At 46.2% G+C, this 13,833-nt stretch overlaps 1 protein-coding gene and 1 pseudogene across 1 annotated transcript; both read left to right on the top strand.

Annotated features, from left to right (window-relative positions):
• The first annotated feature begins 4,595 nt into the window (after window positions 1-4,595).
• Eid2 (EP300 interacting inhibitor of differentiation 2) lies at window positions 4,596-7,051 on the top strand. Its single transcript, XM_041653279.1, has one exon. The coding sequence runs from the start codon at window positions 4,873-4,875 to the stop codon at window positions 5,560-5,562; it is 690 nt and encodes a 229-aa protein (XP_041509213.1). The 5' UTR covers window positions 4,596-4,872; the 3' UTR covers window positions 5,563-7,051.
• A 6,290-nt stretch (window positions 7,052-13,341) lies between these two features.
• LOC121450006 lies at window positions 13,342-13,806 on the top strand (annotated as a pseudogene).
• Window positions 13,807-13,833: the final 27 nt, after the last annotated feature.

Genomic DNA, 13,833 nt, shown 5'->3' on the forward strand with positions numbered 1-13,833 from the left:
TGTAAGATTGCCATTTTTACTACCCATGAGCACGGGAGGTCTTTCCATATTCTGATGTCCTCTTCAATTTCGTTCTTCAAAGAATAAAAGTTCTAGTCATACAGGTCTTTCACCTGTTTGGTTAGAGTTACCCCAAGATATTTTATGTTGTTTGTGGTTATTGTGAAGGGTAATGTTGCTCTGATTTATTTCTCGGCCTGCTTATTATCTGTATACAGGAGGGCTACATTTTGTTTTAGTTAATCTTGCATCCTGTCACATTACTGAAGGAGTTCCCTGGTAGAATTTTTGGGGTCATATTTCTATACTATCATATCACCAGCAAATAGCAAAAGTTTGACCTCTTCCTTTTCAATTTGTATCCCTCTGATCTCCTTTTGTTGTCTTGTTGCTCCAGCTAGAACTTCGAGTACTATATTGAATAGATATGGAGAGAGTGGACATATAAGGAAAATATTTAATGAGGGGGCTCACTTACAGTTTTAGAGGTTCAGTCCAGTGTCATCATAGCGGGAAATATGGCAGCAGGCAGGCAGATGTGGTACTGAAGAAACAGCCAAGAGTCCTACATCCTTTTTTATACATTTTTTATTGATATTTATTGAGCTCTACATTTTTCTCTGCTCCTCTCCCCCCTCTCCCCTCCCCCCTTCAACCTTCCCCCAAGGTCTCCATGCTCCCAATTTGCTCAGGAGATCTTGTCTTTTTCTACTTTCTACTTGCCATGTAGATTATATCTATGTAAGTCTCTCTTAGTGTCCGCATTGTTGTCTGAGTTCTCTGGGATCATGGTTTGTAGGCTGGCTTTCTTTGCTTTATATTTAAAAACCACCTATGAGTGAGTACATGTGATAATTGTCTTTCTGTGTCTGGGTTACCTCACTCAAAATAATGTTTTCTAGCTCCACCCATTTTCCTGAAAAATTCAAGCTGTCATTTTTTTCTGCTGTGTAGTACTCCCTTGTGTAAAAGTACCACATTTTCTTTATCCATTCTTCCATCGAGGGGCATTTAGGCTGTTTCCAGGTTCTGGCTATGACAAACAATGCTGCTATGAACATAGTTGAGCACATGTCCTTGTGATACAATTGAGCATCCTTTGGATATATACCCAAAAGTGGTATTACTGGGTCTTGAGGAAGGTTGTTTCCTAATTTTCTGAGAAATCACCACACTGACATCCAGTGGGGTTGTGTCAGCTTGCATTCCCACAAGCAATACAGAAGTGTTCCCTTTTCCCCACAACCTCTCCAGCATAAGTTATCATCAGTGTTTTTGATCTTGGCCATTCTTACAGGTGTTATATGAAATCTCAGAGTTGTTTTGATTTGCATTTCTCTGATGACTAAGGATGTTGAACATTTCCTTAAGTGTCTTTCAGCCATTTTAGATTCCTCTGTTGAGGGTTCTCTGTTTAGGTCTGTACTCCATTTTTTATTGGATTATGTGATCTTTTGGTGTCCAATTTCTTGAGTTCTTTGTATATTTTGGAGATCAGACCTCTGTCTGATGTGGGGTTGGTGAAGATCTTTTCCCATTCTGTAGGCTGTCATTTTGTCTTGTTGACCATGTCCTTTGCTTTACAGAAGCTTTTCAGTTTCAGGAGGTCCCGTTTATTAGTTGTTTCTCTTAGTGTCTGTGCTACTGGGGTTCTATTTAGGAAGTGGTCTCCTGTGCCAATGCGTTCAAGTGTACTTCTCACTTTCTCTTCTATAAGGTTCAGTGTGGCTGGTTTTATGTTGAGGTCTTTGATCCATTTGGATTTGAGTTTTGTGCATGGTGATAGATATGGGTCTGTTTTCATTTTTCTGAATGTTGATATCCAGTTATACCAGCACCACTTGTTAAATATGCTTTCTTTTTTCCATTTGATATTTTTGCTTCTTTATCAAAGATCAGGTGTTCGAAGATGTGTTGATTGATATCCGGGTCTTCTATTCGGTTCCATTGGTCCTCCTTTCTGTTTTGCCAATACCAGGCTGTTTTCAGTACTGTAGCTCTGTAGTAGAGTTTGAAGTCAGGGATTGTGATGCCTCCCGAAGTTCTTTTATTGTACAGGATGAGTCTTACATTTTGAAGGCAAGGGGAAGTCACCTGAGACACAGGGTGGTACCCTGAGAATAGGAAACCGCAAAGTCCATCCCCACAGTGACATTCTTCCTCCAACAAGGCCACACCAACCCACTCCAACAAAGTCACACACCTTCTAATAGTGTCACTCCCTGTGAGATTATGGGGGCTAATTACATTCAAACTACCACAGTTCTCCAGCACCATATCTGTCTGCATGCCGCCATTCACCCAGCTGCCTTGCTCCCCATCATGATGTTAATGGACTAAACTTTTGAAACCATAAAGCGCCACCTCAATTAAATGTTTCCTTCATAAGAGTTGCCATGGTGACGGCATCTCTTCACAGCAATAGAAACTCTAACTAAGACAGGTGATATCTGTTCTGGGGGAAGTTCTGCCCCAAGCCCCCTCCCCCAACTCTCTCCAAACCCTGCCATATCTCAGAAAGCCTGCCAAATGGTGACCACTCCCCCAGAGATGCTCAAGATCACTCCCACAGTGTATTTAAACTGCCCACCAGAAAACAGACATGTGGTTTTCCGGTCTCTCTTTCCTGTCTCCTATGGGGGGTGGGGGGGGGGAATGGAAAATCATCTCGGAGCATTTTACGCATTAAACCTGGGCTTTTTCTAATTTGGTTTGATTTGGTCTGATTTGGATTGCTGGGTCTATTGTGTGCTCTCCTTATCTGGGATAAGGAGATGTGTATGTACTGAAGGGAGTCTAGCCCACTCCAGCATGTGGCTCTGGCAGGCCTTGCCCTTTTCCCCATTCCCCCTGCCTTGCTAATAAAAACCATTAGATTACATTCCTAAAGCTAGCCACCAATGTCTAGTCCCTTATTTGGCCACTGCCTCTTCCTGAGACTGACTACCAAGGTCCAGCTATCAAAGTACTGAGTCCAGCACTCAAAAACCCCCATTTGGTTCGTCAAATTAACATGCCCAATCAAAATATACCAAGTGCTAGTACATTCTAATGTAGACCTCCCTTTTTTCTCCTCTTAAAATTACACCTGCAGCCGGGCGGTGGTGGCGCACGCCTTTAATCCCAGCACTTGGGAGGCAGAGGCAGGCGGATCTCTGTGAGTTCGAGACCAGCCTGGTCTACAAGAGCTAGTTCCAGGACAGGCTCCAAAACCACAGAGAAACCCTGTCTCGAAAAAAACCAAAAAAAAAAAAAATTACACCTGCAAGGTTATTTGGGGCTGTTTTTCTGCCCGAGTCTGAAAGCAGCCACTTTTAATTTTTCTTCCCTGTTTAATAATGAATCTCTGTGAAACAGGTGTTTGGGTGTGGTTTGTGTCTAGCTGGGGGTCTGAGGGGGAGCCCTGCTGTATAAAGGGGTAGATACAAACAGAACTACCAAAGCCCCCAAGTGATAACACCCCCTTCTGTCTTGACAGCCTTCCTGTGTTGTGGGAGAAACAGACGCAGTTTGTCACCCTGCTTGAGCAGCCTGCTCTAATCCCGTCTTTCCCGTCTGCGTCAGACCCTGAATTGTGCAATCTCAGCTAGACATAGCCATTAAAGTACCACATGGCCAGCATCAGTCAGTCTGGAGGTCAGAAAACCCTGCAGTTTCCAAAGGTGATTTCTCAACTTGGGATCTGATTTCGGGGAAGAGTATTTAAAGGAGTCCACAAAGAAAAATGGGTAATTGACTAAGAGAAAATGGTGACGCCAAAGAAGGGAAAGGCTTCAGCCTTGGCTGCCAGTACATGCCAAGCCGTTTGTTCCCACAGCTTCACCAGAGTTCAGCGCAACGTGTGGGCAGCGAACTCTCAGCAGACATCGGCTCTCTTTTAATGTTCAGTTTGTTGGTTTTTCTTTGTTTTTTTTTTTCTAGACAGGTTTCTCTGTGTAGCCTTTGTTGTCCTTGTACTCACTTTGTAGACCAGACTGACCTCAAACTCACAGAGTTTGCCTGTTTCTGCCTCCCGAGTGCTGGGATTAAAGTGTGAGCCACTACTGACTGGCTCGGTTCTTTTTTTGTTTGTTTGTTTGTTTGTTTGAGACAGGGTTTCTCTATATTATAGCTTTAGTGCTGTCCTGGAACTTGCTCTGTAGCCCAGGCTGGCCTCGAACTCACAGAGATCCACCTATCTCTGCCTTCCAAGTGCTGGAATTAAAGGCGTGTGCCACTACAACAGGGCTTTTTTGTTGTTATTGTTTTGGTTCTTTTCTTTACAATTATTTTGTGCTTGCACACAGGAAGAATTCAGAGAACTTCTTTTGGGAGTCAGTTTTCTCCTTCAAGGTCATCCTTGGCTGTCTGGGCTTGGTGACAAACTCTTTCAAAAACAGAACCTAGGGGTAAAGACGTGGCTCCAAAGTTAAGAGCACTGGCTACTCTGGTAAAGGTTCAGCAGAGGATCTCTCTTCCGACTTCTTCCGGCATTATATGCATACGGCGGACTTACAAACATGCAAGCAAAACACTCATACACATAAAATACAAATAAACAAGTCTTTAAAGACTAATTGAAACTAAAGCTGAAACTAGAAACAGATTGGTAGGAATATAAAACAGAGCCCCACCCTCAACCGAAAGGGTGCAACGGCTCTTCTGACCGCTAGGTGGCAATCTCAAGGCTCACCCCTAAGCGCCCGGACGAGACGCACGCGCACTGCTCCTCCGCTTCGCTGTTGGAGCTACGCCTGCGCGGGCGGCGGGGCACGCGCCGTTTTCCCGTTGCGCACTGCGCTCGTGTACGCGCCCTCGCGTGCACGCCCCGCGTCTCGTCGTCCCGTTATTCCCGGGTCTCCGCGAGCGGCAGTGCTGACCCCGCGGTCCGACATGTCCCAGCTGCCCGCAGTCAGCAGCGCCCAGCAGACGGGCGCAGCGAGCGGCGACCGTGGGCTCCCGCAGGCCGAGGTAGGCGGCGGGCGGCGTGCGCTCCCGGGCCCGGCGCGACCGGAGGAGATCCGGGGAGGCCCGATGGCAGCGGCCCGGGAAGGCCCCGCAGCCCCGGGAGTGGCGGCCAGGGGATGCCGGGTGGCTGCAGCTCGAGAAGGCCGGGCGGCGGAGGCCCGGGGAGCCCCCGCGGCGGCGGCCCGCGAAGGCCCGATGGCGCCGGCGTCCAGGGAAGCCCGGATGGCGGAGGTGGCCCGGCTGCTGGGCGAGCCGCTGGAGGAGGAGGCGCCTGAGGGCAGGCCCCGGTCCAGGGCGGGCGGTTTGGCGGCGATGCCGTACCTGCGCCTCCGCCACCCCCTCAGCGTCTTAGGCATCAATTACCAGCAGTTCCTGCGCCACTACCTGGAGAACTACCCGATCGCCCCGGGCCGGATCCAGGAGCTGGAGGAGCGCCGGCGGCGCTTCGTGGAGGCCTGCAGAGCCCGGGAGGCAGCCTTCGACATAGAGTACCTGCGCAACCCTCAGAGGGTGGATTTTGACATTTTAACGTTTACCATAGCCCTGACTGCGTCGGAGGTGATCAATCCTCTCATAGAAGAACTGGGTTGCGATAAGTTCATCCATAGAGAGTGAGGAGGCAGGCGAGGGTGGGCACGGCATCAAGAAGGCCTCGGCATCCAAGACAAACCCCATCCTACAACTTGGTTTTCGGAAGTCAAAAGGATCTTAAGAATAGTCAGCGTGCATCGTTGGAGGGAGGAAAAAGGCGTCAGAAATTTGGGGTGGGGGTGGGGGGGAATGTCCAAAGCATCTTTAGACTCCTGTGACGTTTCTTGAGTTAGGAAAAACATCCATCCATGTGGCTTCGGTAATGAGCAAAGGATGGTTTTGTAAAATTTTGAGACTGAAAGAAAATTGCCAGTAAAAGAGCCCACGATGAAGAAAGAGAGAGTTTAAACTGGTTTCAGGACCAAGTTTATGTCAAGTACTTGACCTTTGTTAGCACTCCTCTCATGTCCGAGGCAATGAGACTGAAGAGTTAAGACTCACTTTGTGTTTCTGAGACATTGGGAATGGCAAGCAACATAAATATTGTATATAGTATGTGATAAGTAGTGTTTTCAGACATATCAAATTTCTGGAATTTGGATTCCATTTTCCAAAAGTTTTTCTTTTTCTTGTTTTTTTTTTTGTAAGTCATCTATTCATAAGCACCAAGAATATGAAGACTGAAGTCTTTTGTCCTTCCCTTCTTGTCCCCATACCTAATGCTGCCCCCAACGTCAGTTTCCTTCCTACTTTTATTATATATACACATATATTTTTTTTATTTCGTCACAAAGTTGACGTATTTTGGTTTACATGTTGTGATTTTATTGAGGAAATATCTTGAAGAACCTTCCCAGCCAGTATATTTACTCCTTAAAGCTGTGTTTGCATTCTGTGGCTATGCTGTGATCAACCAGAAGGATGCTGGACGCTTGGGCCGTTTCCCATCCTCTTCCCCTCTGCCGGGCATCTCCAGTGTTTATCACCCGGTGCTGCTTTGGTTCTGAACTCATTTCTCATGTTTACCTTCTCAAGTTGGAATACGTCTTATACTTGATGGTGATAGAGACCACATTTTTCTTATTTTTCCTTTAAATCTCCATAAAATCGATGGTTCATCTCACTAGCTTCTTAGGCTTTTTGCTCTTGGTAATGTCTATACTCTGATTTCTAGAAGTGACTGTCCTGGGCCAAAAGGTTGCCTTTGTAACTTTACAGATACAACTGATTGATCTCTGTACACTCCCACCAGTGGTTGGTAAATGGATATTTTCTGATTGTCTCACCAATGTGTTCAACTGTCAGACATTTAGTGATTACCAGCCTGGAAAAGGGTGTATCAGTTTCAAGGATTTAACGTAAGCTATATTTTCATTTAAGAATCAAAAGGGGGCTTTCTTGGTGATAGCACACTCGCCTAGAATAACCTAATGATAGCACACTAACCCCACTGAGGGGCTGGGGACATGGCTCAGTGGTAGAGCCCCTGCCTAGAATCCCCCAGTGAGGGGCTGGGGTGTGGCTCAGTGGTAGAGCCCCTGCCTAGAATCCCCCAGTAAGGGGCTGGGGTGTGGCTCAGTGGTAGAGCCCCTGCCTAGAATCCCCCAGTGAGGGGCTGGGGTGTGGCTCAGTGGTAGAGCCCCTGCCTAGAATCCCCCAGTGAGGGGCTGGGGTGTGGCTCAGTGGTAGAGCCCCTGCCTAGAATCCCCCAGTGAGGGGCTGGGGTGTGGCTCAGTGGTAGAGCCCCTGCCTAGAATCCCCCAGTGAGGGGCTGGAGTGTGGCTCAGTGGTAGAGCCCCTGCCTAGAATCCCCCAGTGAGGGGCTGGGGTATGGCTCAGTGGTTGAGCCCTTGCCTAGAATGCTAAAGTAAGTCTCTAGGCCTGGTTCCCAGCACCACAAAAATCTGACTTTTCCTCTCTCATGACTGTCCACATATTTTGTTTGTTTGTTTGATTGATTGGTTTTGTTGTTTTTTGAAGCAGGGTTTCTCTGTATAGCCCTGGCTGTCCTGGAACTCACTCTGCAGTTGACTGGCCTCTGACTCTGAGATCCACCTGCCTCTGCCCTCTGCTTCCTGAAGGCTGACCCTGGCGGTCCTGGAACTTGCTCTGTAGACTAGGCTGTTCTCCAACTCTGAAATCTGCCTGCCTCTGCTTCCGGAATGCTGGGATTAAAGGTGTGTGTCACCACCACCCGGCTGACTGTCCACATTCTCTATCCATTTCTCCCCTCGATTTGTTTTTACTGACTCTAGTTGTTGATTTGTATTAGTGGCGTTAGGTATGACAATAGTTTGTGATATGAGTTGCAGATATATTTTTCCAGCTATTTGGCTGGCTTTTCTGAAAGATTTTTATCCTTGATGTGGGTTCAGGGGATCAAACTCAGGTCACCAGGCTTGTGTGGTACCCACAGAGTCAACACAACTGCCTGGATTGTTTACCCTGCTTTCCCTAGATTGTGCAATATTTTGAATCCCAAAGTTTCCTTAGAGTATGTGAAAGATGTCATTTTTTGTTTTTGTTTTGGGTTTTTTTGTTGTTGTAGTTTTAGGTTTTTCAAGACAGGTTTTCTCTGTAGCTTTGGAGCCTATCCTGAAACTAGCTCTTGTAGACCAGGCTGGCCTCGAATTCACAGAGATCCATCTGCCTTTGCCTCCCGAGTGCTGGGATTAAAGGCATGTGCCACCACTGCCCGGCAAAATGTCATTTTTTTCACTTGGACCGTTTGGGATTTATTCAGAGGCGTAATAGTCTGAGGGAAGGACCCACTTTTCACTTAGCAAACCAGCTCCTCTAACGAGCTCTAAGTTTTCTGATGCTGAACCCACCCATGCTCTCAGAGTTCCTGCTTGTTTTGCTCATGTTTACTTTGGGGGGGCATTGAAACGTTTCTCTGTGTAACTCTGGCTGTCCTGGAAATGATTCTGTAGACCAGGCTGGTCTTGAACTCAGAAATTCACCTGCCTCTGCCCATGTTTGTTGGGATTAAAGGCGTGAACCACCACATCCATTATTACTTTTATGTATTACTATTATTACTACTATAGTACTATTATTTCAGACAAAACTTTTTATTGGAATCATATTTCTTATAGCCAGGGGATAACTTCTGTCTTTAAGGTACTGAGTCTTATGTTGTTTTTTTTTTAAAATATTTATTTATTTATTATGTATACAATGTTCTGTCTGTGTGTATGTCGGCAGGCCAGAAGAGGGCACCAGACCTCATTACAGATGGTTGTGAGCCACCATGTGGTTGCTGGGAATTGAACTCAGGACCTTTGGAAGAGCAGGCAATGCTCTTAACCTCTGAGCCATCTCTCCAGCTCCCTGAGTCTTATGTTTTAAAGATTTTATTTATCTTCAATATGTATGAGCTGTTGTTTGCATTTAGGTATGTTTACCATGTATGTGCAGTGCCTCAGAAGGCCAGAAGAGGGCACTGGATCCTTTGGAAGTAAAACTATAGATGGTTATGAGTCACCGAGTGGGTGTTAGAAACCAAACCTTTGTCTTTTACAAGAGCACAACCTCTGAGCATCTCCAACCACTGACTCTTAGGGTGTGTTTTGTCTTGTTTGATTTAAGACAGAATCTCACTGTTAATTCACACTGGCATGAAACTTAAGGACTCGCCTGTCTCGGTCTCCAAACTCTGGGTTACAGGTACGAGCATCCTCATCTAGCAAGGAAAGAGGCTCTTCTAGCCAGGTGATGGCAAAGCCCTTTAATCCCAGCAGAGGACGGTGAGTCTCTGAGGCCGGTTGGTCTACAGCATGAGTTTCAGGCTTCGCAGAGAAACCCTGTCTCGGAAGAAAACATAAAGAGATGGAACTCTTCCTATGCAAATAAACTGTTTTTATACTTTTTACTTATTTATTTTGGCTTTTCAAGACAGTTTCTCTGTGTATCCCTGGCTGTCTCTGAACTCACTATGTAGACCAGGCTGGCTTCCAACTCAGAAGTCCGCCTGCCTCTGCCTCTGGAGTGCACGGATTAAAGGTGTGTGCTATTTCATAGTTTTTAAAGACTGCCTGAACCAGGTGGTGGTGGCTCATGCCTGTAATCCCAGAATGTGGAGGATGAGGCAGGAGGATCACTAGAAGTTTGGGATCAGCTTTGGCTAAATCTCCTGGCTCAAAAAAATTAGGGTTGGGAGGCAGCACAGCCTGTAAAATGTTTGCTTTTAAAGAATGGTGACCCAGGTTTGTCCCCAAAACCCAATGGAAACCTGCATGAGGTGTCATGTGCTTGTAGTCCCAGCACTGCTGACGTAAAGGGAGGATTCCTGAGGTTCACTGAGGACCCAGCAGCCCTGGGTCCCAGTGAGAGGCCTGTCTCTGACCTCCAGGCACACACACAAATTTTTAAAACTTCATTGTAGCCTTAAGTTGAGTATAAATGTTTATTTGGAGAGCACTAATACTGTTAAATGAATTTCCCTATTCATGGGTCTAGCCTTTTCATCTTTTGTCTGCATATATGTCTGTGTCCTTGAATGCCTGGTGCTCAAGGAGACCAGGAGAGGATTCAGATCCCCTGGAGCTGGAGATACAGATGGCTGTGAGCCACCATGTGGGTGCTGGGACTCAAACCTGGGTCCTGTGGAAGAGCAGCCAGTGCTCTCAACCACTGAGGTTATTCCTATTACGTTTACTGAAAGCTTCCATATCTCTTCAAGATGATTAGTTCCTGCTCGTTCTCAGATAGCCTGTCAGTGTACTCTGATATGTGTCTGCGGTGCACACACATGGGTATGTGTGTGCATATGCATATACACAGAGGCCAGAGCAGGACGTCACGTGTCTTCTATCACTTGCCAAGACAGTCTCTCACTGAACCTGGAGCTAGGCTGGTAGCCTCCCGTCTCTACCTTCCACAGTGATAGGGCCATAGGCATGTGACCATGCTCAGCTTTTTACATGGATGCTAAGATTTGCATTTCAGGCCCTCATGGGTGCAGAGTGTGATGGCCAATCTTGATTGCCAACTTGATTTATCTGGAGAGAATACCTCTAGCATATTGGCCTATGGGTAAGTCTATGAGGCATTTTCTTCATTGCCGATTAATGTAGCAAGACCCAGCCCACATGGGCAGTGCCATCTCTAGGAAAAGTAGCTGACCAAGCCAGAAGAGAAAGCCACTAAACAGCACTCATCCATGGCCTCTGCTTCCGTTCCTGCCTCCAGATACCTGCCTCGAGTTCCTGCCCTGACTTCCCTCCAAGATGGACTGTGACTATAGAGGGATAAACTGAAATAAACCCTTTCTTCCCGAGTCTGTTTTGATCTGTCTTTTATCACATCAGCTAGAACACAGAGTATGTGCTCTCACCCCTGAGCTGTCTGTCTGGCCCTCTCTCATCTCTACTGGCTCCTTGACCACTACATTCTATATAATAATCGCAATTCATGAGAATTCTTTCCATAGCCCCCCCTCGTGTGTGTAAGAATGGATGTTAGAAGTTGGGCAATGGTGGCATGTCGTGGTCCAGGTACCAGCCCAGGCCATAAATTATTTCTCAGACCAGCAGAGAGGCATGGGAATAAAGACAAAACTCACATGACTTTATCAGGAGGGAGTTTTTAGGGATCCCTCATGAAATCCTGAGTTCACATTCTGAAACACTCGCCTGCAGTTTTCCTCCAAACAGCTTTTATACCAAAACATAGACTGAGGGGGAAGTTCATTAGCATTCTGTTTCCTAGGTAACCAGGAGAATGACTGTGGTCACATCCATAAATTTCTATGCCCATTTTGTCGTCTTCCTATCTATGCCTGCTCTGTCACGTAAACTGAATTAACACTTCTTTCCCAGGCGAACTCCCAAATTACAAAGGAGCAGAGCGACAGTAACATATCCTGATCCTTTATTTAGGGTGGCATCAGTTTGTCTGGAAAGGCTAGGTGACCACCTTCTGTGTGGCCAGGCGCACACTGGCCTGAGAGTCTGGCTGCCGTACACTGTAGAAATATGGACCTGTAAGATGCCCTACAATCCACTCACCTCTTACTAATTTTAATAAAGTCTGCTTCTGCAACAAGACAGATTATCAAGTGTGCATTAGGCAAAGACTTCTCCATATGCCCAAATTTACCCATCCTTGGAACAGGCATTCCATTCATGCAAGCTCCTGTCTTAGGCACCTGGGGAGAAGAAGCTTCAAACCCGTCTCTGACTGCCAACCTCTGTGAACAAAAGAGATTAGGGGAGAGAGATACCTTTGGGCTCTGTGTCTCGGAGCCATACTTTCTAGTCAGGAGAGATCATAATGTTTTATGAACATTCATGCTCCTAAAGACTACAGTCTCCTCCTTAAAAGAGAGGAGGATCACATGAGTTGAAAATGTTCCTTCAGCTGGTCTAGAGCACCTCTTAAATTTTTTACATTGTTATCAAAATCTAAAATTCTGAACACATGCATTAAACCCAAACATTTACAGGGCTTGTCAAACTTTTCTCAACATCTTATAAGCAGCTACAAACATCACCAGGTCAATACCATAATTCTAGAATGGGGATTAACAATAAATCCACAATTAACATATCACAATCTTCTTAAATCCATATTAATCAAAAGACAAGAAAAGCTCTTCTGATGGGTGGGAACAATGACATTGGTGCTGTCAGATACCAGTTCCAGGCTGCGCAGCAGTTAAACCCCCAGGCTGCCTCCTCTAAGTGAAGAGGGCTTCAGCCATTCCTTATTGAGTCTTTCTTTCCCTGAGGGGAGAGCTTAGGTCTTAGTTCTCAGGTCCAATATTTCAATCAAAATGAGTTCTGTGTCGCAGAGACTAAAACAGTCAAATGTTCAGTCTGCCTCTCAGCTCCAAAGCAAACAGGACTGAGGCTGCAGAAAACTGCAGTCATTGCTGTCAGGTCATCTCAGTAGGGCCTCTGGGACTGTGTGTCCCGAGTCTGGCAGCAGCTCAGCATCTGTCCTCAGAGCAGCATGGCATCCTGCAGCACAGCGCAGAGCAGCAGGTCCCGCAGACCGGGCACGCCTCTCTGGGTGCCGGGGAGACTGGACCATGGACTCCTCTCCAGCCTCTATGGGGCGTTTGCAGCTGTGATGTCATCGGGTCTGCCACTCCTTTACTGCATATGCAGTCATCACACCCAGTTTATTTCTTTCTGTGAAAAAGCACAAACACATCCTCAGCCCCAAATTATTATAGGGTCAGGTCTTTTTATAATTCATTGCAAAGGCCTTTTCACCTTGCCTTAACAAAGGTCACCTTGGTGTCACCATGCCAGATATGTCTGCAACTTTTATCCGTTTGTTTTCAAGGAGCCATGACACACCCCACAATTCCTTTTCATTATTAACCATATATGTAGTTCTTCCATTGGCAGAGCCATTTGAAAATTTAGCATGGCATCCTTTAAGGGATCTTTAGCTATAACATTAGCAAAATATAGTTTTGTGAATAGCAGCAGCGGTCAGCTGGGAAAAGATTATTACTCTGGCTTTTTAATTGAGCACACACAACTGTCCAAGAATCGCCACCTTAAAATTATCCGTTAATCTGTTGCTTAGTATAAGGAACATTGACCATAGTCAGTTCTCTGCTAAATCATCTCCTAGGTCCATCCTTGCTCCTCTGTACTAGACGAGCTTCTGCTTCAAATTAAGAGTTTAACATCCTAACTGGCAAAATGGGAAGGTGCAGTCATAAAAAGCAGAGTGTTTTTTCATAAAACTGCTGTAGAATAAGTTTTGTACTTAATATACACATTTGCCATAGCTGAATCATGATTAATATACTCCACCTGCTCGAGTACCTGTCTGGCAGCTTTTGTAAGCTCTCTGTTGGAAATTGACTCATTGCTCCCTTTAAGAATTTTACAATCCAAGATGGCAACTCCCATGCATTGGCTCATAGCTCGGAGACAAGCTGAAGCCAATAAGCAACATGTATGAATGCTCAGGAAAAAGAAAGTACCTGCACAGGCCTTCCAGAACAGCCCAGCTGAAGAAAGCTTTAACAGAGAAAGAAAATAGATTCTTGCAGCAAAGCATTGGAGAGACTAATGTAGAGAGAAAGATCAAGAAGAGGTCTAAGAGTGTCACGAGTTCCAGTACCTCGAGCAGTGACAGTTCGGCCAGTGAGTCTTCATCAGAGAGCGAGACATCTGCCTCATCCTCCTCAGAGGACAGCGACTCAGACGACAGCGCTCTAGCTCCTCCTCCTCAGCTTACACCTCCTCGTCTTCCTCCTCCTCAGACTCAGACTCGGACTCCAGCTCCTCCAGCAGCAGCAGTTGCAGTACAGAGAGCAGCTCTGATGATGAGCCGCCCAAGAAGAGGAAAAAGAAATAGAACTCTCCCTGCACCGGACTAATGGAC

Source organism: Microtus oregoni, unplaced genomic scaffold, assembly GCF_018167655.1.
Source record: "Microtus oregoni isolate MIOR12 unplaced genomic scaffold, Mior012 000006F_ref0000085, whole genome shotgun sequence".
NCBI classification, from domain to species: domain Eukaryota; kingdom Metazoa; phylum Chordata; class Mammalia; order Rodentia; family Cricetidae; genus Microtus; species Microtus oregoni.

Coding starts and splice junctions, on each gene's coding strand:
- Eid2 (XM_041653279.1), top strand. CDS start 4,873: ATGTCCCAGCTGCCCGCAGTCAGCAGCGCCCAGCAGACGGGCGCAGCG.